This window comes from Tamandua tetradactyla, chromosome 1, assembly GCF_023851605.1.
Source record: "Tamandua tetradactyla isolate mTamTet1 chromosome 1, mTamTet1.pri, whole genome shotgun sequence".
Taxonomy (NCBI): domain Eukaryota; kingdom Metazoa; phylum Chordata; class Mammalia; order Pilosa; family Myrmecophagidae; genus Tamandua; species Tamandua tetradactyla.
The window spans coordinates 39,058,381-39,083,845 of record NC_135327.1 but is presented as its reverse complement, the minus strand read 5'-3'; the positions used below and the strand labels follow the sequence as shown (position 1 = coordinate 39,083,845).

The window sequence follows — 25,465 nt, the reverse complement described above, 5'->3', positions numbered from 1 at the left end:
TTCAATTCTGTGTGAGACCATAGGGAGAGATGTTTATTTGGTGCAAAATTTATATTTGGGGTAGTACATTTCTTAATTTCACTCTTATAGTCAGTTTAGTTGAACATCATATGTACATGCAATCTTTTTTGGGGGGGGAGTGCATGGTCCAGGAATCGAACCCGGGTCTTCTGCATGGAAGGCGAGCATTCTACCACTGAACCACCCATGCACCCCATACATGGAATCTTGAATAGGGTGTGAGACTTTGTTGGTTTGTCCAGCTTAGTATGATGCCCTAATACATCCCAGAGTAATTTGGGCAGTGAATAAAGAAGTATTTGCAAGGTCCCCTTGGAGGGCTGGGGAGAAAGGAGGAAATATTCAACTGCCCCATTTGGAGAATTTCTGATATTCTTGCAAGCAGTGGAGACAGCCAAATCAATGGGCTGAGCCCTTGATCTTTGGGTTCCCCCTATGAAACTTATTCCTGCAAAGGATATACTAAGCCTACTTAAAATTAGGCCTAAGAGTCACCCCTAGAGAACCTCTTGCTGCTCAGATGTGGCCTCTCTCTAAGCTGACATGGCAAGTGAACATACTACCCTCCCCTGCTATGTAGGACATGACTCCCAGGGGTGTAAATCATCCTGGCAATGTGGGACAGAAATTCCGGGATGAGCCAGGGCCTGGCATCAAGGGATTGAGAAAACCTACTTGACCAAAAGGGGGAAGTGAGATATGAGACACAATAAAGTGTCAGTGACTGAGAGAGTTCAAACAGAGTCGAGAGGTTATCCTGCAGATTATTCTTATGCATTATATAGATATCCGTTTTTAATTTATGATATATTGGAGTGGCTAGAGGGAAGTACCTGAAACTGTAGAGCTTAGTTCCAATGGCCTTGTTTCTTGAAGATGATTATATAATAATATAGCTTTTACAATGTGACTGTATGATTGTGAAGAACTTGTGATGCTCCTTTTATCTAGGGTATGGACACATAAGTGAGAAATATGGATAAAAATCAAAAAATAATAGTTGACACAAAGGTTAAAATAAATTAGCTAGATAGAAATATTAGTGGTCAATGAGAGGGAAGGGTAAGGAATGTGGTATGTATGAGTCTTTTCTTTTTATTTCTTTTTCTGGAGTGATGCAAATGTTCCAAAAAATGATCATAGTCATGAATACCCAACTATGTGATGATATTGTGAACCATTGATTGTACACCATGTATGGAATGTTTGTATTTTAAGAATGGTTTGTATGTTTGTATGTTAAGATTTATCAAGAAAGATATTTAAAAAAAATTTAAAGCAGTTGTAAATGACATAGCATTTAGAGGCTCAGTAGAGTGAATAAGGAGAAGATTAAAAAATAGGCTGTTGTCGGATCTCTTCACTCTCCCCCATCTGGAATGGAGCCTGAGTCTTTCCCTGTCCTTCATCTTCTGTCAGTTTTGGAGAGTCCAGCTTTCATTCTGTTGGTGACCCTCATACTGGGTCCACCTGATGACTCTTCATGACCAGACTCGGGTCATGCTGTCTTGGCAGTAATTCCACAATAATGAAGTGTTACACCTGGGCATAACGTCATAGATGCATTTTAAAGCTCTTTCTGTCCTTGTAATTTAATGACAGATTGTTCACAGTATTCAGCCATTCATTCTTCAACTACTAAGCACCCAACTGATAGGGAAATCTCAGAAAGGGGGAAGATGACTGAAAAAAATTTCTAACATAGAAGCATTTATACCATATTTCCTTCACTTCTAGTCTGAGCTCAGTCTTAATAATGAGAAAACAAATATCTGTGTGAAGCTATTGGTTAAAAAAATGTATGTTTTTATAATTTGTTTCCTTTCGATTTTTTTTTTTCTGTTTTAATGTTGGTGGACACCCAACTAATGAATAAGTTATTTGCCCCAAGCAAATGTTCTTGTTTGGATTCTGGACTCCATTTTCCAAGTAAAAGAATTTTGACTGCATGGTGGCTTACATCTTAAATTATCTAAGCAAAGAAATTTTATTTATGTATTTATTTATTTTTGTGGGGTGCATGGTCCAGGAATCAAACCCGGTCTCCCTCATGGAAGGCAAGCATTCTACCACTGAACCACCCATGTACTCTCTAAGCAAAGAAATTTATTTAACCTATAATATAGCTAACAGTAGTTTGGGTATAATAATAATAATAATACAAAGAAAAATAATCTCAGAAGGAAAACAGAAATAGATGTGGAACATGGTGTCAGTCCCTTTCCCTCAGGAGTCTGCAGTATTTCTTCAACCTTACCTTCTGCTGGAGTCCTTCTCTTTGTCTTGTAGTCTTTTTATAGTGATTTCTCTTCTAGCCATTAGTTAATGTCAATTTAGATTAACAATTTGGCTTCAGTTAGGGGAATTAGGGCTAGTACTTCAGTGATGGTCAAACTGAGTCTGCTGTGGTTTGACCTCCCAAGGGCTCTTTTGGGGACTTGGATGGCTTCCGGTTCAGCAGTTTTACACACATACACGTCCTCCCTCCCCTTTGATTTTGGCAGCTGTGGCCTCTGCTGCCCAGTTTCCCATCCCTCTTACCCAGGCTGGATGTGGGGTAAGACGGGTTTTGTCCTCTCATTTACTGCCAACCCTCACTGAACATCACAGGCTGTTAAGTCTGTACTTGGAAACAGCAGTCAGGGACAAACTTTGGCAACATGACAAAGTTATAAAAGGAAATTTTCCCAAATTCAAAGTCCTGGTGCCAGAGAACCAGTTCTTCATTGACTGTGAGACAAGGTCTGCTTTTCAGAGGCCGCTTCCTAGCTCAGCCACTTGGCTCTGGCCAGCCTTGTCTGTGTAGGAGCAAAGCAAGCCTCTGGTCTTCTGGCCAAGGTAGATGTGGAAGCATTCATCATCAGATGCCACCTACCAAGGGCAGGGGCCTTGGCTGGCTTGTTCGCCCAAGTAGTTTCCAGGCCTAGAACAGAGCCTGACTCATCATAGCTAATGTGTGAATGAGTGAACCTGCTTCCAGCCTTTTCCTACTGCATTTCCTCATTTGCGTTGAGAATCTTGTTCTTTTTGCTTCCTAGACTTCATTGGTGCCTGAGAAGTACTTCCCTTAAATTTCAAACACAGTTGGCATTTTATGCCTCTTAAAAGGCTGGAGAAGCATTTTCACAAAAGTGTGACTTCAAAAGTGATCAAGTTCTAAATTTGTAATTATTTATAAAATGTTTCTTTCTATATTATAGTGAAAAGAAGAGATTGGACCTGGAAAGGAAACTTTATGAATATAACCAGTCTGATAAATGCAGGTAAGAAATGGCAGTGGTGACAGTTTTTTAAATCAATTTCATATGTTAACTGTCTGAAATGAGAGTCTCTAAAGGTTTTTTTTTTTTTTTTTTACAGTTTGAGTTACAGTCCATGTATTATTAGGAAATATTTTAATAATATGTTACAATTTCTAACATTTTCCACATTGCCTAAGAGAGAGCTTTTTTGGTATTTTAAATTTCAAAATTTGTTTATGGGTTGTGGTATATAGTTTGATTCTAATTCCAGATGAACAGATAGTTTTGAATGTGTCTGCGTGTACAAGAATGTGAAGGGGCTATTTATCTGAGTGTGATCACGTGGACACTACTCTTGAAATTACATTTAATTTTGAGAAATAAATCCATATAAACCTTTATTGAGTGAATGTTATAATGTCTTGTATACATTTCTCAAGAGAGCTATGCCTAGATGTAGCCAGTATGATACCTCAATGATAAGTACATTAATTTCCTCTCTCTAAAAATGTATTATGTTCTGTCCTTTGGGTTTCAGTGTTTTGGGTAAAATGCCTAGGAATATATGATTTTATTAACAGATTTTGTTAAAGAGACTTAGGTTTGTCAGAGTCTAACTCCATTGTTTAAAAATACACGTTTGTTTTTTCTAGAGTTAAGCTGAAGTGTGTAAAACTAAAGAAATACCTGAAGGAAATATGTGAATCAGAAAAGAGGGCTCATACTCGAAACCAGGAATATTTAAAGCGACTTGAGCAAGTCCAAGCTCGTATTGAACAGTTTCCCATAAACACAGAGAAACTTCAGCAATTGAAGGTGATATCTTGTTTTGTACTTTGCTTTTTTCCTCCTTTTTGCTGCATTGGAAATAGTGAGCAGTAAGTTCCCAATCAGTGGCAGCCACTAATGTTTGATCATTCATACATGGGATAAAGATCAGTTTTCTCTGTGAATTACCATGTGGCCAAATTTTTTTTTTTTTTTTTTGCTTTTAGAAAGGGGAATTTAATAAGTTGTTAGTTTACAGTTCTAAGGCCAAGAAAATGTCCCAATTAAAACAAGTCTATGGAAATGTCTAATCAAAGGTATCTATGGAAAGATACCTTGGTTCAAGAAGGCCGCTGAAGTTCAGGGTCTCTCTCTCAAGTAAGAAGGCATGTGGTGAACAGGGTCAGGGTTTCTCTCTCATCTGGAAAGGCATGTGGCAAAATGGCATCATCTGCTAGCTTTCTCTCCTGGCTTCCTGTTTCATGAAGCTCCCCGGGAGGTGTTTTCCTTCTTCATTTCCAAAGTTCCCTGGCTGGTGGACTCTCTGCTTCTCGTGGCTATGTCATTCTGGTCACTCTCTCTGAATCGCTCTCATTCTCCAAAATGTTGCCTCTTTTACAGGACTTCAGAAACTAATCAAGACCCACCAAAATGGGTGGAGACATACCTGCACCTAATCCGGTTTAACCACTCTTGATTAAATCACATCTTCAGGGAGATGATCCAATTACAGTTTCAAACATACAATGCTGAATAGGGATTAGAAGAAGCGGCTGCCTTTACAAAATGGAATTAGGATTAAAACATGGCTTTTCTAGGGTATGTACATCATTTCAAACCAGCACACAAACAAATAAACAAAAACTATATAGTTATACAGTCATCTTCAAGAGTCAAGGCTACTGGAACATAGTTCAACAGTTTCAGGTGCTTCCCTCTGGCCATGTGGCCAAATTTTGATCAGAGAACTTGAAGTTGCATCTTTTTAAGATTCCTACTTCAGTTGAGGAGTTAATGGAATATTTATAATGTGTCATATATTACACAAATGTTTAACATAGCAGAGGTAGGGTCATAGCAAGTCTGTGGCACAGGACCTAGTCCATGGTGGCCCTTACATATTTGTTGGTTGGATGATTGAATTTGTGCAGCATTAGAGTTCCCTCTAGAAGCTGCCATCTTTAAATGGTCCTTTTTCTGTGTACCACACTCCTTTGTTCTGGTCAGATAGTGAGTTAGGAGAAGACTGAGGGGTAGGACAGGTCTTGGGGGTTTGCCTTCATGCTCCGTGTTGGTGACCCAACATCCCTGTCCTCCAAAGCCCTCTCTGATGCTGGACATTGTCCCCTCGAAGTGCTAGGCTCTTGGCGGCTTCCTAACTATGCTTAGGGGACCAGGAGCTAGGGCTTTCTTCTCCTTACTCACACTACTCCACGGTTACAGGAGGAGCTGACTTCAGTAGCTCCTCCTTGGCTTCCCCCCTGTTTTTTTGAACGAACACGGTGAACACTCATATACTCTCTACCTAAATGCAATAGTTGTAAATGTTTTGCCATATTTGCTTGTGTGTGTTTTCTGGAGCCATTGCAGATAAGCTGCAGACACTATGACATTTCACCTTTGAACACTTAAACATGGGTCTTCTAAGAACAAGGGCAGTCTCCTACTTAATCATAATACTGTTATCACATGTAAAAAAAACTGATTCTGTAATATCATTTAGTATCCAGTCCATATTCAGATTTCCCCAGTTCTCCCAAAAGGCTCTTATTTTTCAGACATGAGCCAACTTGAGTTCACATATTAAATTTGTTGCTTGTGTCTTTTTTTTGTCTCTTTTAATCTAATCTAATGTCCTGCCATTCCTCCTTTCCTATTTTCATGACATTGTCTTTTTGAAGAAAGCAGGCCATTTGCTTGTAGAATGACCCACATTCTGAATGCAACTGGTTGCTTCTTTGTGGTATTTTTTAATTTATACAGCATCTCCCTGTGCTTCCTGCAAAATGTCCATTTGGTCTAGACCAGCACAGTCCAATAGAGCTTTCTGCAGTGATGGAAATGTACTCTGTCTCTGCTGTCCAATTCAGTAGCCCTAACTATAAATGGCTGTCGAGTACTTAAAATGTGGCTTATGAGACTGGGAACTGAATTTTTAATTTTGCTAGTTTTAATTCATTTTTAATTACATAGTCACAGGTAAGGTTGTATACTTGCATCCCATCAGGAGACATATGAGTTCAGGTGGTCCCACCTGAGTGAGGCTGTTTGCCTCGCAGTTAAGATGGTGTTCTAGTTTGCTAGCTGCCGGAATGCAATATACCAGAAATGGAACGGCTTTTAAAAAGGGGAATTTAATAAATTGCAAGTTTACAGTTCTAAGGCCATGAAAATGTCCCAGTTAAAGCAAGTCCATAGATATGTCCAATCTAAGTCATCCAGGGAAAGATACCTTGATTCAAGAAGGCTGATAAAGTTCAGGGTTTCTCTCTCAGCTGGAAGGGTGCATGGCGAACATGGCATCTGCTAGCTTCCTACCCAGGCCTCTTGCTTCATAAAGCTCCCCGGGAACCATTTGCCTTCTTCATCTCCAAAGGTTACTGGCTGGTGAACTCTGGTTCTCTTATCCGTCTCTGTCGTTGTTTTGCGGCTCTCTCCTCATTCTCGAAAAGAAACTTTCTCCAAAATGTCCCCTCTTATATAGGATTCCAGTAAACTAATCAAGACCCACGTAGAATGGGTGGAGACACATCCCCATCTAATCAAGTTTAATACCCACAGTTGATTGAGTCACAGCTCCATGGAGATAACCTAATCAAGTTTCCAGCCTAAAAGTGCTGAATAGATTAGAAGAAACCATTTCTCCCACAAGATTGATTAAGATTAAAACATGGCTTTTCTAGGGCACATAAAGCTTTTCACATAGTTGGTGATCTCTAGATCTCTTTCTACTGTAAAGTAGCTTTTTTCCCTTTGAAAATTAGTTGTCATCTTGTTATTCAAGAACCTTTTACCTAATGGTTTTAGAACCAGTTATTGTGGTGGAGGTTATGAAATGGTGATTTTCTTTTATCTTTTCTTCTTTATTTATTAGCTCCCATTTTCTGTGAACAAAGTGCTTTCATTCTCCTTCTCGCTTTTCTTTCTTCTCTCTTTTAGATATCACTGTGAATTTTTATTTAATATGTTTTCAGTTAATTTTTTTTTTCGCACGGGCAGGCACCGGGAATCGAACCTGAGTCTGTAGCATGACAGGCGAGAACTCTGCCTGCTGAGCCGCCGTGGCCCGCCCTATTTTCAGTTAATTTTTGTTGTTCATATTGTCATATCAGTTGTTCTTTTTGATGGACATGGCCAGTGGAAGTCTCTTCAAATTGGCTCCTCTGTCTTTTTTATATGACCCCATTCATTCTAAGCCTTCTTTGCTATTGGATACAACAAGGTGTTCCATATTTACCTGATAGTTCCCCTGTCTCAGACATGGAATTATCCTTTTATCCAAGGAGCTGTGGTTGCTTTCAATCAGGAGGGATATTTGGAGATCAGGATCTGAGGGCTTGATGTGCTCAAGGAATAGCAATTTTTACCTACAGCACTTCATTTTTTTTTCTCTTGGTATACAAATGGAATACTTAAAGTTCAAAAAGCAGTTGTCATTATCAACATTGTAAACCACTTTTCTTTTCAAGGAATTTAGCCTTCCCAGCAGAATAAATGAAACAATAGTAGTTTTCCTCTTATTTCCATATTGCTGCTTTATTCAATTGTTGATTTCTTTTTAAAAACAAATGTGGGAGGAAGGAATTTGAAAGTAAGTCTTTTATTAATATTTTAACATTGAGAACATTAGTTGTATATAATATATGTAAAAAGAAAAGTAACTTTGTATAATGGACTACTAAAGAATATCGGTATAGTGAAACATTTTAAAGAATGACGAACTATATAGGAATACGAAAAGCTTTATTCATACATGTGGTTCACAAATTTATTTAGGTGCTTCATTTAAATCTTAGATAAGGAATACCTTTTGTTTTTATTCTGCTGATGGCATAAAAGAGCAGAACAGGTAACTACAGGTGAGAAGGATGTGAGTTCCTTGAAGAACTGTACTTTGCAGTCATGACTTCCAAATGCTCCTTGTGCACCCATGAAACCAGCTAGCAATGTCAGCAAATCCACCGGAGAAATGTCCACTGACATTAGCCAGCCTTGAGCTGAGCACAGGTTCAGAGTAGACAATGTTTGTCTTCCCATATCTTTCTCCCTCTTCCTTTGGTGCCAGTGCCTGGTGGTAGCCTTTATCTTCTTAATCCTACCATCTTCAGGTGTCAAATCTTTACCTCCTTTGTTGACTGACCTCATGTGTAAGTCTTATGAGAAAGGGATTCCTGTTGAGCATGCTCACAGGGTATTGCCCAAAATGTTGGGGCTTTCCCCCCTTGAATAGAGTATTGTTAATGCCTATGCGCTGCTAATTGGTAGAACTCCAGAAAGTGAGACAAAGTGAAACAGTGTAGGAGAAATGGAGATTTTGCCCAAATTATGCAAAGACTGGATCCACCTTATTATATAATGTTAAAATCTTTTGAAATGGGCTAAAAGCCTAAAAAAACCCATAAACCTTCAACTGATTTTATGATTCATAACCTTTTATTTGTGATCCTAGACTCATTTTGAGGACTTTTAAGGCTGATGATAGAACCTGCAATTTGAAAATGTGGTGTTGTGTCTATGTTGCTACTTTCAAGATGGATAAAGAGGCTGAATAAACTCACTTCACAAACACAAAGAAAAAGAAAGAATAAAAAACAAAAAGAAAAAAAAACTCAATTCATGAACGTAGATGTTAGTATTGGTGGTGCTGTGAGGCTTGTGTCCTCTCCCTTTGTATGTATCCCTACCCATCTTTTAGTAGAAAGGGTCCCAGGTGGTCCTAATTCAGGCAGTTTTACTCAGTGCCCTTTGCCTTTGTCTTAGTTTGGGTTCTCCCCAAAGCAGACCCCAAGACAAGGATTCACATGTCAGTGGCTCCTTTGGGAAGTGAAGGAGCATCAGTGGGGAAGTGGGGATGTGATGGCAAAGAGCAGGTAGCTGAAACAGTTGGCAGCTGTGGAGAATTCTGGCCAGTGACTCCATATATTTGGGATATACCAGCAGTGCCCTGAGTGCCACTAATAGGGACTGATGGCGTCAGGGGCAAGGGGATATTAACTCTGGGTTCTCAGGAATCCTGAGAGCCAGAAGCACACATACTAGAACTTAGGGACCAGAAAGGTCCCAGGGACATGTTATGGCACTGCCATTGTCTGCTTCAGCTGCGCCAGGTGTGGGGCTGACTATTCAGGATGTCCTGGGGAGGATCCCTACTCTGGGTTAGAGCCATCATCTAGCTGTTTATCATCTCTCTAGTCATGGAGTTCTGATCTCTGCCTCCATACCCATCCCCCAGCCATTCAACCCTATATCTCCTCCTGTTTCAGTTTGTTAAAGCTGCCAGAATGCAGTATTACCAGAAATGCAATGGTTTTTAAAAAGGGAATTTATTAAGTTGCAAGTTTACAGTTCTAAGGCTATAAAAATATCCACACTAAGACATCCAGGGAAAAATACTTGGCTCAAGAAGACTAATGGGTGTGGAATACCTCTGTCAGCTGGGAAGGCACGTGGCTGGCATCTGCTGATAACTATCTCCTGGGCTCCATTGCTTTCAGTCTCTGTTTCATGTGGTTTCCTCTCTTAAGTATCTGTGGGCCTTCACTTAGCTCCTCCAGAACACAACTCTGGGTTCTGGCTTGCTTAACATCTCATGGAAAGGCACATGGCAACGTCTGCAGGGTTCTGCCTGTGTCTCGGCATCTGCTCTCTCTTGTCGGCACTCCAAGCATTTCCAGACATCCATGTCTCTATCGGTTCTGAAGCAACTGTTCTCCAAGTGTCTGTATCTGTGCTTTCTTCAAAATGTTTTCCTTTTAGAGGACTCCAGTGAACGAATCAAGACCCACCTTGAATGGGTGGAGTCACTTCTCCATGTAATCAAAATGTCACACCCAATAGGGCATGACATGCTTCCATGGAGATAATCTAATAAAAAATTTCCGCTCTACACTGTTGAATCAGGATTAAAAGAAATGGCTGGTGCTGGAAGATTGGATTAGGATTAAAACATGGCTATTTTGGGGTACATAATACTTTCAAACTGGCACATCCTTTCCCAACACACACATATATTCTCCTCACAGTGTTTCTCATACAGATATACAGATGTGTACATTCTGTCTCACCCACCCCTGTCTCTCTCCTACCTGTCCCCCGCCTTTTCCTTCCATTCCTGTTTCTCCTCTCTCTCTCTCTCTCTCTCGTCTCCTATTCCTGACACCCTGTCTCTTCCAATCCCCAAATCTCCCCATCCCTGACTCTCCTATACCTCCATCTCTTCCCCTCTATTTCTTCTATCCCCATATCTTCTCACTGTCTCTTTAAATCTTTATCTTCTGTGCATGTGCTTTCTTGTGTGTGCTCTCTCTCTGTTTCTCAGTCATAAACACACTCACATGTACACATACTCTTTAAACTTCCTGAACAGTTTGCATTTCAGTGAAAGCATCACATTATCTCTTCCCTCCTTTAACCAGAAGGCCTCTGTCCCCCTGCCGTGCCACAGGTCTATGTCAAAATTATCTCAGTGAGCGTACTTCCTTCGTAGTAGTATAATTGTTTATGTGTCAGTTTTCCCACTTCACTGCAAGCTCCTTGTCTTATTATTTCAATGCTCTCTGTATCTGACCCAGACTGTGGCACATAATAAGCATTTAGTAAGCACTGAGACCCTTACCCCTGATTGCATGTGCTCGTTAGGCATTGAGACACCCTTCCCCCAACTGAGAATTAATTCTTCATATTTTTTTGTGTTGTTCTCTTATGGGCATGGACAACAGTGTGAGAACTAATGTGCTGCTGATTATATCCTGCATTCTACCTTGCCAGGAAGCATTTTTTAATAACAGTTATTCCGAAGATATAATGTCATATTTAAAGATGTGATTTACAGCAGAAATTCAGTCATTAGGTTACATGTGCTTATAGGGATAAAACTTGAAGGGGACAAATCATTTGAGCTCTTATTCATTTTCTGCTAAACGTTGAGACAGCCACTGTATGCAGGGCAGTTACCCCTTTCCTCATCTCACCTCCAGGCTCCTGGAGAACAAAGTCTGTAGCAAATTCCATTTTTCCAACCAGAGTATCTTTAGGATATGTTAACTGTTAATATGGTAATATGTACTAGTGAAGTAAATAAATGTATCTCCATATCTTTGGGTAATTTTGCATCTAAGAGAAAGCATATATCTTGGAAAAAATAGTGGAGGAGAAAACAAAAGACTGTGAACAAGAGTTCCCTTTCTCATATGTGCCTGAGAGCCAGAGCAGGCAATTTATGTAACTCTCTTCACCTATTTCTTCACCTCTAGTATGAGTTAGCTGGGCCAGGTCATCTTAAATATGTATTTGGTTCAGTTACTCACTTATTCTGTAACTGAGAATTAGTTGTGCAATCCCAAAGACCAATGAGAAAAGGAGTCTGTGAAAAAAGGTAGTGATCGTACTTTCAGGCAAGTGGTAATGTGACGAGGGAAAATTGAAGGAATGTAAGTGATAATACGGAAGAAGAGAAGGAAACGTAATGGGAAATGAGACATGGGACATATTGTTGGCATGGACAGAGACATCCCCAAAGTGCTGAAAGATCCACCAGAACCTCCCCCTCCTCTTTCCATGACCTAATACATTGCCCAAAGATTTCAATAATTGGGCAGAGATAAATTGCTTTGTCTGATAAGGAAGTGAGTGGGAAGGTCTTCCTAAATGTAGGTGGAAGTTATCAAGCCCAGTGTCATGAAACTATAAGCTAATACCTGGAACAAGGTACCTGTTGAGCTAATTTGCAGCTCTTGAGTTTATTAAAATAGATATCCCAAGTAGGGGGCTGAGGGGTTATCCTTAGAGGGATTCCAGACCAGGAGATGTTACTGGGGCATGAATAGTTTGGGCCCTGAAGCAGCAAATCTGATGGTGAAGAGTCTAGGCCTTTGAAGGGATATACTGCAAGTATTCTGACTTACTGGGATGAAATAGGGATCCCTGATAAATTGTGGAAATAGAGGAAAGCAGGAATAAAATTTGAAAGACTATTGGAGAAATCAGTGGGATGAGATACTCTTTTTGATGTTACACCAGACATTTTTGGCTGGAAGGCCTTGAAAAGATTCCTCTACTGACAGTGTTTTCCAGACTCTCAAAAAACAAATAAAACCCTTTACTTAATAACCAGTAGAACCCTTTGTTTAAATGCAGAGAGAAGAATGGGAGTAGGGGATACATGGTGCTGGAAGATGCAGAAGTACCGTTTGTATCAATCATGTAATTAATCATAGTAACTTTCTGATTTTGACATACGTTTTATAATTTTTATTTGCATCATTAATTTAGAAAACAATACCTACAGTTCAGTAAATTTTTCAGATGTATTGAGAGCAATCTAAAGTGGACTCTTCAAGATATTTTTCTTTTCTTTACGAAGTCGCTATGCAGTTACCACTTTATTTTTGCTCTGGCAAAATGAGTTGAATAGAACTCTCATGCTTCTGTTTAAGTAAGTGCTGTGTTTTTGGAAGTTAAGGCTCTGAAATTATCTCATAATGAAGAAATCAGTTATAATGTCTGTTGTATGTTTATAATTGATCTCAAAAAGCGTAAGATAACACTTGCAGCCACAGGAAAAGAGAATTTTTAAAAATTGTGTTTATTTTATAATCCATCCTTATTCCTTTTTTTTTTTTTTTTTTTTTTTAATAGGGTACATGGGCCGGGGATTGAACCCAGATGGCAGGCAAGCATTCTACCATTGAACCACCTGTACTCCTCCCCCCAGGTGGATGCTTTGCCTTGGAATCTGTAAAGTGTGCCTGTTTAAAGATTTGGGGGTTAAAATTAAATATCTATTGAGTTTAATAAGGAGCTGTAGAATAGAATGTAAACATTTTCTTGATTGCTTTGTGTCTTTATCTTTTCTTGATTTATTTTGTTATTTTATAATTTGTACTGACTTTATAAAACTTCTTTTTAAACTAGATATCTACTGAAATCAGTGCTGCAATCTATTGTGGTAATACCATTCTACTAGAGAAACAAAAAAATCCCTGATTTTTATTAAAGATGAGGCAGCTTGTAATATCTTTTGAAATATTTTGAGGAAAATACATCAGTTTTGGTTATCATTACCTGTTCATTTTTTATGTGTGAAAATAAAGGTCAGGCCTATGTAACGTTCATACAAAGGCAATAGCTTTCTAATTTGATTATCTTATAGATGTATCTCTAATTGCAGCATATCATTGCCTAATTTAGAAAATGTTCAGGTACTTATCTGAGATGGATCACAATCAGTGACTTTTTCAAGGCTTTAATTAAACGAGCCTGCTGAATCAAAGTGCTTTTTATTCCTTGCTTTTAAGAAAAAGTCATTTCATGATTGAATCACTCCATCAATTATTGTGTGCTAATGATGCAGACACCACCTTCGTATAGTTTTTAGTGCCAGAACAGACTGGACTTTTATGGTACTGACCATGATGCCTGTGCTATGTTTTAATTCTCAAGAAGTGGAATTCGTTTTAAGTTGCTCAAGCAAATACTATTCTCCATCGCTGTGATGACTGAGAGCTTGCCATAATGTAGAGATCATATAGATAAAAAGTTCATAGAATTGAGTTTTCCCCTTTCCTAGGACAAAACTTTTCAAAGAAAATATTGTCTGTGTTACTTTCATAATAAAATGACTGGATTTTCGTGATAAGTTAATAAAAATGTCAACCTATTATCTGTAATCAAAGTTTTATTCCCTAAATTGGGTGACTAAGTAAAAATCTGCTAAATCTTATTTTATTGAAAAGTTTTCTGTAAAATTTTATAGAATTCAACTTTTGATATGTTATTTGTGAAATTGTCTATTTCCAGGATAAGTTGACTTTCTCAGCTATATTAACTTTTATTTTCAACTACACTGTTACTTTTATGTTATAAAGATTACCAGATATAGATAGGTAGAAGTTTTTAAAATTTCCAGCTGAAATGAAACTTTGTTTATATTTAGATCGACTATGAGACTCAAATGAAAAAGAAGCACTTACTCTCAAAAAATAGCTTGGGAATAAAAGGTGAACTGAAAGATGAAGACAAAGAAAAGGTAATACATTAAAATGATGAACTTTAACAGAGGATTTCTGGAGTGTTCATCTTTTAAAATATTGCTTCGAATAAAATCATCTTATTCCAGAGATCTTTTTGATTAAGCCTTAAGTGATTGCTTAAAGACTTTGACTTATAGAATATTGCTTTAATGTCTAGTATGGTTATATTTGCTGAACAGTAGTCATTAGTAGATAAAATAGTGTTTTTCTAATTATTTGTAGATGCTACTTTTTTTAGCTGGAGAAATATTTTAAACAAAAGGGAAACGAAATGTATTTTGATTCTCTTTGTATATATAATTTTGAACATTTTAACCTTTTCACAGAGAAAATGGACAAAAATGATTGCATATCTAAGAAACGGACAAAAAGACTGGCAAGGAATACTTAAATAAATTCTGCTATGTATCTGCTGTAATGCAGGCTTCTAATCCCCCTGCCTATCTCCATATAAATGATTCTGTTCAAGACCATAGATGTTTTCTTCACTAAAAGCAGTAAAGCTCTTTTAGATGAAATGTCTAAAAACATCTTGTAATAACTTGGAGCATGCTGGCAAGAGTAGTCACTTGTGACTATGTGTGAAACCCCCTCAGCCAGTTGATATTGTAATAAGCAAAAATGGTAGCATCACTCTATTATTCAGAAAAGCCAACAGCGTGCTTGTTCCTTAGGCTGCAGCATTCATTAAGAAAAGCTTACTGGGCTGAAAGCTGGAAACAGATGATAACGGGATATGATTTTCATATTTAATGCTTTCCTTGGAAGAGTATGTGTGCTACAGATTGATAGAAGAATCAACTGCTACTTTACTAAAAGACTTTCAGGTTTGCCCTATAGCTACCGATGGAATCATTCAGCCAAGAAATTAACTTTTTCTCCTTTTACCTGCTTTATATATCTGCTAAGCAGGCTGCCTGACTGCCAGTAAATGTTATTATGCAGTTAACTGTTTGGTATTTAAGACTCTTATCAGAAAAGAAACAGAGGCCACACTATTTTGTTTTTATAGTAGGAGGAAGGTTTTAGTTTTTCTTTTTTCTGTGCATTAGCAGGCATTAATCTGAGTTTATAGGAAGTTTTAGTTTTCCTTCCCCATAGATTACAAAGTTAAAAAACCTAGAATTTTAAAGCATTCTTTAAACTATAAGATACAAAACACCAAGCCCCAGCAACTTTGATCTATGTAAAATGACCATTAAAGACAAATGATTTATATGCCATTAGATATATATCCAATGCAGTATGATGTGATAGATGTCTGAACCACCAGGTGGTTTTTCTGTTTGACATTTGGTCATGAAATAATTGACGTGTTTTTAATCTGTAAACTACTTCTTTCTATGCCATTCCTGATAGGTATTTCTTTAGTACAGTAGTATCAACGATACTTAAGTCAAAGGGAAAAGCTTTTTTTCTCTCTTTGCAGTGCTGATTCTTTACCTTATATAGGTTTCATGGAATATATTCTTTTTCTAAGTCATGTTTCATATTAGGGCAAAATACATATAACTGTCAACCCCTTAGAATGTTACATATTATAATTAGAAAGGAACTGTTTTAATTTATGCTAAAAAGTGTCATCTCCTTAAAAATTTTGACTTTGTGTAAGAACCAATTAGATAATATTTTGAGAAAGTCGTATCTTGCCTTTTCCAATTTTCCATCAGTGTTCAAGCATTAAAAGTTAATATATTTCAGTAAAATTGTGAATTAGTTAATGCCTATGGTATATTAATTCCAGAACAATTCCATATTATATCAGTGATGCTTTGTTTTTCAGTGGAAATTTGTGCTCTCCCTCTTTGGGTGGCCATGTAAATTAGTCTCCATGCCTGGAGTTAGTCACCAGGGACTGACTTGCAAGCACAGCATGGTCCCTTGGTTGAATTCAGTAGATAGTTGTTAGGTAACTGTTCTGAACGAAAAGCTACAGTAAGGCTTCTCTGTAAGTGACACAATTCCTGCCCTTCAATGTTCTGCAAATCAGCCTTCTTTCCAGAGCACAGGATAATGTGTGATAAGTGTCAATTACATTTCTGAAAGAAATAGGATGGGAAGATATCAGTGGAGATGTATAGAAGTCCTAGGGGTAGGAGATATTATAAGTAAATGAGTAGAAGCAGGGAAGTCCAGTGGGTAGTCATCCAGTCTGGCCGAAGTCTGAAGTTCTTGTAGGAGAGCAGTGGAAAATGAACTTGGAAAAAGGTGGGTTGGGGTTACATCATGGCACTTTTTAGTACTAAGCTCAAGAATTGAGATTTCCTCCTGGAATCACATCATGCTGTGTGTGTGTGCATGTGGGTGTGTCAGAGATGATTACAGAAGGGCTTGTGAACAGAGAACTTCTCTCCCAGGTATGCAGCTCTAGGAAGATGAGTCCAACCATATGTTCAGGTTGGGCTGGAGAAAGGAGAACACAGAGCCACGGAAGTCAAGGTCAATTCAGACAGGAGAAATTAACCAAGGGCCTGAATTAATGGTGATCACTGAAGTGAAAAATACTAATAAAGGGGAGAAGATCCATCAAATTAATAATTCTGAGTTAGAAAAAGATATTTTTAAAAAGGAGTTGTGCAGCTTTCAACCTACTTTAGAAAGTTATCAAGTTGTAGTTGTCCATTTTTTCAATGTAAAACCTGGCTCAGTTTTAGAAGACATTCATTGTTTTTATGCATCAGTGGTGGCTCTTCAGAGTCGTGTGATTTCTTAAGAGAATTAATAATTAGTCTACTGATCTCTCAGCTTGTTACCTAATTTACTTAGGAAAAAAAAATTAACATAGATGGCAGAAAGACAAAGTTCAGGCCCTGCTTGAATCCTCACAAATTTTGGTATAATTGGATAATCCTTCTCCTCTATTATACATTGTTGTTTTCTATGTTAGTGTAGTTTTGTTGCCTGTAGGTACATTCTCGTAGTAGCTCAGTTTGTTTTGTATGAGTAGTGGTTAAAAAATATACATAAAAACACATCAAAATGTGTAAACCCAAGAGAGCTAGAGATGGCATTTATGATTGAGAGTATATATTTTGGGTTGGAAGGGTGAGTTGTAAAGTTTCTTTGGACTACTACGATGTGAACTATATCCCACTAAAAACAGAAGTAAACTGTCACAGAGAGATTATACGCTGGGGCAGGGCACCAAGGGACACCAGGGACTTTTCATCCCAAGGTAAAGGCTGCCTGGGGAGGCCTGCCTGCAAGGGCCATATGGAGGCCCATTATACAGGTTGTCTCTCCCACTTCCTGCACCAACAGCAATAGTGGGAAATCATCTTGGCACACTTACTCTGGGTGGTGTGTTGACGTACTTTATGTGCATCAACCCATTTAATCCTCTCAGCAACCTGGAAGTAGATAATATTGTTATCCCATTTTGTAGGTTAAGGAAGCTCAGAGAAGTTAGTTAACTTGCCCAGGGCTATAGTTTGGTAGAGTCAAAATTCAAGCCTAGACCATCTGGCTTCATGCCTATGCTCTTAGCCATCTTGCTGCCCTTTCTTCTAAAATATATGGGTGAGTTACTCTTCAAAAAGTGGGAGAAATTCCTGGTGAAATTAAAACAGTCTAGATCCATCATGTGAAATACTTATATTATCTGTTCAGGTGTTGCATTTTTATCTAATATTGGGGGAGAGTGAAATGATCTCCCTGGTACTGTAATATTCCAGCTGAAGCAGGTGAGCCATGGCAAGCAGATGGCCAGTTTTTAAACCACCCAAGTTTGCAGTTAAAGGAGTGAGCATTTGAGTTGGCTTTGTCCGGCAGAAGAAATACCTTACAGCTCAATTGAGGAACTTCAAGGGAGAGAGCCTGAACAACCACAGGGGTCAAACATGTGCCTAGTGTGCATGGGTCAGATGTATGTATTGGGGTGGGGTGGGAGTTCAGCTCTGGATTTAAGTGATGTCTGGAGGGGTGGCTCCCATGACGGGGGGCCAGCCACACTGGGACATGGGCACCAGACTGGGAGGACCGCTTACATCCTATATCCTTACTCCAATCCTTGAGAATTATGGAAAATGAATTGGTCATCTGTCTGTTGCAGTTTTGTACATTTATTTTGTGAACAGAGAGCTCTAAGGGACACTGTTATATTCTTATTTACCATGTTGGGAATCTTGGAGCATATGCAGAGCATATTCAAATTTTATTATAAAAGAAGAGTATGTTACCTTGATTTTTGTAGATACTTGTTAAGCTTCACTTGAAAACTATGATTTAACTTTGTTTTACTGTAATCAAGGTACTTGCTTAGCCTAAGGGGCTGTGGGGGAAAGTTGTTTCTGGGGGTGGGGGTGTATTTATTTTTTGAAAATCATATACTGGGACAACTGAGGAATGTTGAATTTCTCTTGAAGCTTCTATTTGCTTTTCTCCTACCTCTCCTACTTACCCTTCATGGACTCAGTTTTATTTATCATGTATAAATTCCAGTCAGAGTCTGTTTTAATGAGATCTGATTTTGTATTGATTGAATTTTATAAGAAATAAGGCATGGTCTTCAGTTTAATTACTGGAGATTTTTATTTGCGTGTGTGTGTGTTTAAAAGCTGTGGCTCAGTAACACAATTTAAGCTTAATTGATTCAGTTTTGAGTATTGCAGCATAAGAGAATGGTCACTGGAGTCCTGGTGTCTGGGTGTGAATGCTGGCTCTGTGACCTCAGGCAAATTGCCCAACCTTTCCAGGCCTCATAATAGTGGGGGTAATAATAATAATGGGTATTTGAGGGAGGGATTATAAAAGATAAGTATAGATCTCTTAGCTCATGCTTGGAACCTGGTAAGTGCTTCATAAGTATTCACTGATCCAGCTGCCACATTTACCACCATCCTTGTATCACCACCATCCCCGTCATCACCAACATCATAGTCTCCCCACTGTCCTCCTTTCACCACATCCCCGTGTCACCACTGTCCCCTTCTTACACTGTCCCCTTCTCACCACCATCCCCATCATCACGACTGTCACCTTCTTTGTGCTCACCACTTATCTGAGAAGTGGAGAGGCCAGCTATGAGTATAGAAAGGCTGCATATGATTTTATAGTGATTTACCCTGCAAAATAATTTACAGAAAACACCATTGAAATTCAAATTTAATGGACCCATTTAAAAATTTAGATAGTTTCTACAGCTTGGCTTTAATGGTCAGAGATATCTCTTTGTGGTCTCAATTTTGAGAATTTGGCGGTGACTATAATCTATCCTGGTGGCAAAAAGAAAGAAGAGTGAGAAATCACATGGGTGTGGAAAAGCAAAATGGCTCCTTCAGAATTGTTATATGCAAATAACTGTTAAGGGATATTTAAAGTGTTCTATGTTATTTAAGGACTCTCCCACATAGCAACTAAGAGTGATACCTGTACCATGTGAAAAGCCAAAAATTCAATTGGGCAGTTTCAGTTCATTCTTCATTCACTTTGTTACTTCTCCATTTGCTTGTCTATGAAAAAATAGTATATTAAGAAAAAATTTGCTAAAAATTTGGATTGTTCATTGTTGGTATATAGAAACACAGTTTTTTCTGTGTGTGTTGATCTTATACCCTGCCACTTTGCTGAATTGCTTTGTGAGCTGTAGAAGCTTTCTTGTGGATTCTTTAGAATCAGGTCATTTGCAATTATGGTTTTACTTCTTTTCCAATATGGATGCCTTTTATTTCTTTTTCTTACCTAATTGCTCTGGCAGGAACATCTAGTACAGTGTTGAATATTAGTGGTGAAAGTGAACTTCCTTGTCTCATTCCTGATCTTAGAAGAAAGCTTTTAGTCTTTCACTGTTGAGTATGATTTGAGCTGTGGGTTTTTCATAAATGGTAAATCCCACTGGGTTGTGGTGTCTAATCTTTTTAATGTGCTCATGGATTTAGTTTACTAGTATTCTATTGAGGATTTTTGCATCTAAATATATTAGGAATATTGGCCTGTAATTTTCTTTTTTTGTAGTGTTTTTATCTGGCTTTCATTTTAGGGTAATCCTGGCCTCATAGAATGTCTTAGAAAGTGTTCCCTCTTTTTTGATTTTTGGGAGACTTTGAGAAGGTTTGGTGTTATTCTTCTCGAAATGTCTGGTAAAATTCACCAGTGAAACCTTTTTTTTTTTTGGAGGTTAATTACTGATTTAATCTCTTGGTTGTAATTGGTCTGTTGAGACTTTGAATTCCTTCTTGAAACAGTTTAGGTAATTTGCATGCTTCTAGAAATTAGTCCATTTCATCTAGGTTATCTAGTTTGTTGGTGTAAAAATTGTTTATAGTATCCTCTTATAATCCCTTTTATTTATTTATTATTCAGTCTACTCAATTTATTTTAACCTTTGTTCCTCAATAATCCCTTTTATGTCTTGACTTGCCAGGGCTGCTTGACAAATACCACACAGTGGGTTGCTTATCCAATAAGGATTTGTTGTCTCACAGTTTTGAAGAGTTGCAGTCTAAAATCAAGGTCTTGACAGGCCATGCTTTCTACTGGAGTCCATAGCTTTCTGGTGGTATCTTGCCAGCAGTCATTGGAGTTCGTTGGCTCACATCTCTGCCTCTGTCACTTGGTGATCTGCCTCGTTTTCTGGCTTCTTTCTGGCCTCCACTTTTGTGTCCAATTTCCTTTTATTATAAGAATTTTAGCTGTATTGGATTAAGACCCACCTTAACTAACAACATCTTCAAAGGTCTTCTTTACAGATGGGTTCCCCCCCCCCAGAGAAATGTAGAGTGGGGGTATGAATATATATCCCCATCTACTCCATAAACCTTTGTGAAATAAATGCTATTATGTGTGTATGGCAGTGCTTGGTCCTTTTGGAAGAAAAGCACTTAACTTCCTGAAGGCTTTGTAATTGTTACTTCTAGTTCTACTTCTCACTATATGACCTTGATGAAGCTGCTGAACCAGTTGCCTCTGCTTTTCTCTTTCTTTTTTAAGGAAGAGACAGTGTTCATTCTCCCCAAAGACATGCTGGTTGATTGAGATTACTTTAAATATCTTTAAAATTAGTTGAAGATGTTCAGGAAATATTGGTGGTGTTATTTGCAGTTTTACTGGAAATTATTGTTGTTATGCACATGATAGATTATATTTTAGTGCAGTTCTAAAGGTGAGTATTAGAAGTTGTTTATATTATACATAATACTAGATACAGAGTTTTGAAACCCCAAGTAGGCCTTCATATGCATCTCTTTTTGAAAAATGTATATGCCATATTTCCTTAAATAAGATGGACTATACAATGTTTTTGCTTATTTATTATGTAGGAAGCTATGAGTTTTATAAAACTTGGCAGTTGCTGAATTCAGCAGTCATACTTCCTTTTATTTCTGAAAGCAACCTAAATGTTCATATGCTATATGTTAATGCAGATCTCTTTTGGTGCTGCAGGTTGCCATGCAGGCAGGAATTAAGTTGGAAACAGTCATGTCAAGAGGATTGTATCAACCAGCAACAATCTTTATGGGCCGCCAAATGTCAGCCATCTCAAGCCTTGGAGATTTCAGTACAGAGCAGAAATCTCCCCAGCCCACAAAGAACTTTTCATTTCCTGACCCACATTCATGCCCGCAGATAGCCCAGAGCAGTGACGTGACAGACAGCTGTGTAGTACAAACTAACAATGACACACAGTGCTTAAATAAATCTGACAAAACAGATGGAAAGACATCTCTTCAGATTGGTGAGAAGATGCCAGTCATAGCCAGTGTATTGTCAGAGGAGAAGCAGGCTCATGGCTGGGAGATAGGAAGCAACACATGTGGTGGCAAGAGTAATTTATCTGAGAGCAGAAAGTCTGCTGAACCCCATTCCCTGCCATGGGAGAGATTAAGTCCAGAGAACAGAACCACTGATTTAAAGGGTGATGGTGCCAGAAGATCTGAGGGATCAGAAGGAGAAATACTGACACAGGAACATATTGAAGTCATGAAAGAAAGAGCCAGTCCACCAGTCTCCCCCATACCACTTTCTGAATATTGTGTATCTGAAAGTAAGTGTTCTCAAGAGAACCATTCTGCTTGGGAAGGCTTCTTAGGTGGGATGAGAGGCTGAGTTTGCTGATTTAGTTCGTACTCAGTTTTATTAGGTGGGGTGATGGTCTTATGGAAGAGCAAAAATACACTCTAATTTTATCTCTGTCAAAATACAAAGTGGGTGCTAATAGAGATAGTACCAGAAAATTCCATTCTAGTGAATTCTTAAATATGCAAGTGAAAATATTTTTGCAGGTGAATTTCCTGACTTTTAAACCCACTGTGATATTTAAAAAATATTTTAATGTTTTAAAATACTACAGTTAGGGTGGTGTGATGGTGGCTCAGTGGCAGAATCCTTGCCTGCCATGCCAGAGACCTGGGTTCAATTCCTGGTGTCTGCCCATGCCAAAAATAATAATAAAATAAAATAAAAAATACTACATTAGTTGTGGATTGTTTTGCATGTTTTTAAAAGTGATTAATTCCACCCTGTGTGGTGGGACGTCTTCCCCTGCTTCTCCTGAAGTCAGTGATTAGTAATCCATCCATACCCCTCTGTTACAGATCATCTTCCGCAGGGAGACATGAAGTCACAGAGGCCCTTCAGAAATATGCAGGAAGAGCAGGGAGAGGAAAGTTTGAGCAGCAGCAGCAGCAGCAGTAGCCTCACAGTTTCTGTAAGTGAAGATGATCTGATTTTAAAGAGTCCAGAACCACAGCCAAATCCAGGTGACAGGATGGATGAAGAAGACAGAATAGAGGCCTTAAAATTAATCCACATTAAGCGTGAAAGAGATGCCCTACCCACCGAAAAAAATGATTGTACTTTGCAAACTCTAAGCTGTCCTGATTCAGAAGAGGAATCTTCCACTCACTCGCAAACAAGGGAGTAAGCCATTCAATTTTTTTTTACTGTTCTGTTTTTAATTGTAGACATTTTTTAGAGACTATTCCACTGAAAACGTATTAATGAACATTTAGCTTTGAATTTGTAAGTTCCTCAAGTCTTACAAATCATTTTTTAGATGAAGTCTAATTTCCTTAAAAAAATTTTTTTAATGAAATAGCTCTAAAAGTCTGAATTTCATCGAATTGTGGTGGTTGCCAGTTTATAATTGTATCCAGTCAGTCCCTGGTTAATTCATAAGTCATTCCCCCATCCTCTACCTCTGACCTTTTACAAAATAAATCCGTTTTGAAGCCATGGTAATACAGAAGGGGACAAATAGTTAAACTTGCTAGGAATTCAGCTTTAAAGTCTAAGAACTTTGTATCTCATTAATGTGCTTAATCTTTATATTCTTTGCCACAGTGTCATTTTGTCATATGATTAAATATGTTAATAGATTCTTCTCAGTGTATATGAAAGACAGCTTTCCTTTTATGAATGTAAATATTAGGACGTTAGAATCCTTAGTGTAAAATAGAAACACAATCAGAGGTATACATTTTGAGCACTTATAATGTCTGACTCATAAAAGCTTATATATGCTTTTTTACTTTTGATTGGAGATAACTGGGTGCAAGTGTGTAGAAAACCTGAAACTGTTGAAAACTGATTCTGCAATGAAAAAATGTACCAAGTAGAGTGGGAACATCAAATTTCTTTTAGGAGTCATTGTGCTTGCACATGGAACTTGGTCCTGAGCTTCCTGGCGGTGACGTAAAGAGTGAAGTACAGTAGGCTGGATTGTTCCTTTTAAGGAGAAAAGTGAAGTCAAGTGTTTTTGAGTAGCTTTGGACACACTCCCATGGATGCTTCCAGATTTTGAAAACCCAACTGTGATTTATACACAGTCCTTCCTATCACAAGGTATAATGAACTCTTCTCACAAGAAAAGTACACTAGAATGAAACCGAGTAAAAGAAATGTTAAAAAAGGATGATCTTGAATCTTTTAAAATTTACTCTTGAAGAGTAAATAATTTGGTACAGAATCATTGTTGGCACAAAACTCTATGTGTACCAACTCCAAAGGTTGGTATAAAACTCCATGCCTTAAAATAACAAACATTTATTATTTTTCATGATTCTGTGGATCGGTGGCTGGTTCTTCTGTTTGGCTTGGCTGGGGGTGGAGAATCTAAGATGGTCTCACTTATCTGATTGTGGGTGGTAGTACCGTGTCATTTGGGGCCACAGGTATACTTTGGCCACATATCCTGTCATTCAGGCAACTAGTTGAGCCTCAATTACCTGGTGGTGGTAGCAGGGTTCCCCAGGTGGCAAGAGGACAAGCCTCAGTGCACCAGTGGTTTTTAAATATCTGCTTGGATCATACTTAGTAACATCCCATTGGCTAGAAAAGGTCAAGTTGGTGAAATGCAGTCAGAGTATCAAAGATGTATTACAAATGGATGTGCATTCAGGAATGGGAAATTTATGGTAATTTTTGCAAGCCACCGTAGTACTTCAGGACAATTTCAAAGGAAGGTAAGCTCAGCGTGGAGTTGAGGTGTAAAATTTTACCTGAGCCATGTTGAGAAAGGCTTGGAATTCTGGTTAATGAATGTAGAATTCATTCTTTCTGTTTTGCCGAGCTGTTGATGGTTATTTTAAGAAAAGGGCAATATGATGAGTGACTTGATTTACGAGCATTAATCTGGCAGCAGCAGTTTTATCAGCATGAATTTTCTGTTTGGTAGGTAGAATTCTGAGATGGGAGACTGGGCCTTTACTAAAGGTAGAGAGATGCAAAGCAGTGGAGGCATTCTTCCGATCGCTTTGAAGAAGCATACTGCCTTGTTGTGAGAAGCCGGTGCAGGAACAGCATGTGGCCTCCCAGACATGAAGACCTCAGTCACACAGGTGTAGGGAAGTGAAGTCTCCTGACAAGCAGGGGGCATGGAAGAGGACTCTGAGCCTCAGGTGAAATGGCAGCTTGGTGAGAACCTGAGCAGAGGACCCTGCTAACTCACACCCAGATTCCTGTCCCACAGGATCTGTGAGATAATAAATATATATTAAGTGCAAAGTCTGTGGTAAATTGTTATATAGCAATAGAAAATTAATACAATGCAGTTGAATCAAAAGCAAGGATTTTATCTTTGGAAGTCTCTGCTCATAGTGGCCAGAGCGGGCTGAGTCAGATGTGTCTGTGATTTAGTGTGGAAACTTGTGACAGGGTGGCCGAGGGAGTGACGAGCAGAACCTATGGTTCCCTCACCATGTGCCCCCACCATTGAGCCAGTGCATTATCACACTGATGGGACATGGA

At 38.4% G+C, this 25,465-nt stretch overlaps 1 protein-coding gene across 2 annotated transcripts in view; it reads left to right on the top strand.

Moving 5' to 3' along the window:
- The window catches only part of KIZ (kizuna centrosomal protein), a 172,817-nt gene that overhangs the window by 4,134 nt on the left and 143,218 nt on the right, over positions 1–25,465 (top strand). For both annotated transcript variants that reach the window (XM_077114714.1, XM_077114710.1), the window contains exons 2-6: positions 3,222–3,284; positions 3,917–4,079; positions 14,185–14,277; positions 21,662–22,262; positions 22,813–23,137. In XM_077114714.1, coding sequence (XP_076970829.1) covers positions 3,222–3,284; positions 3,917–4,079; positions 14,185–14,277; positions 21,662–22,262; positions 22,813–23,137 — 1,245 coding nt within the window. The remainder of the gene's footprint in view (positions 1–3,221; positions 3,285–3,916; positions 4,080–14,184; positions 14,278–21,661; positions 22,263–22,812; positions 23,138–25,465) is intronic.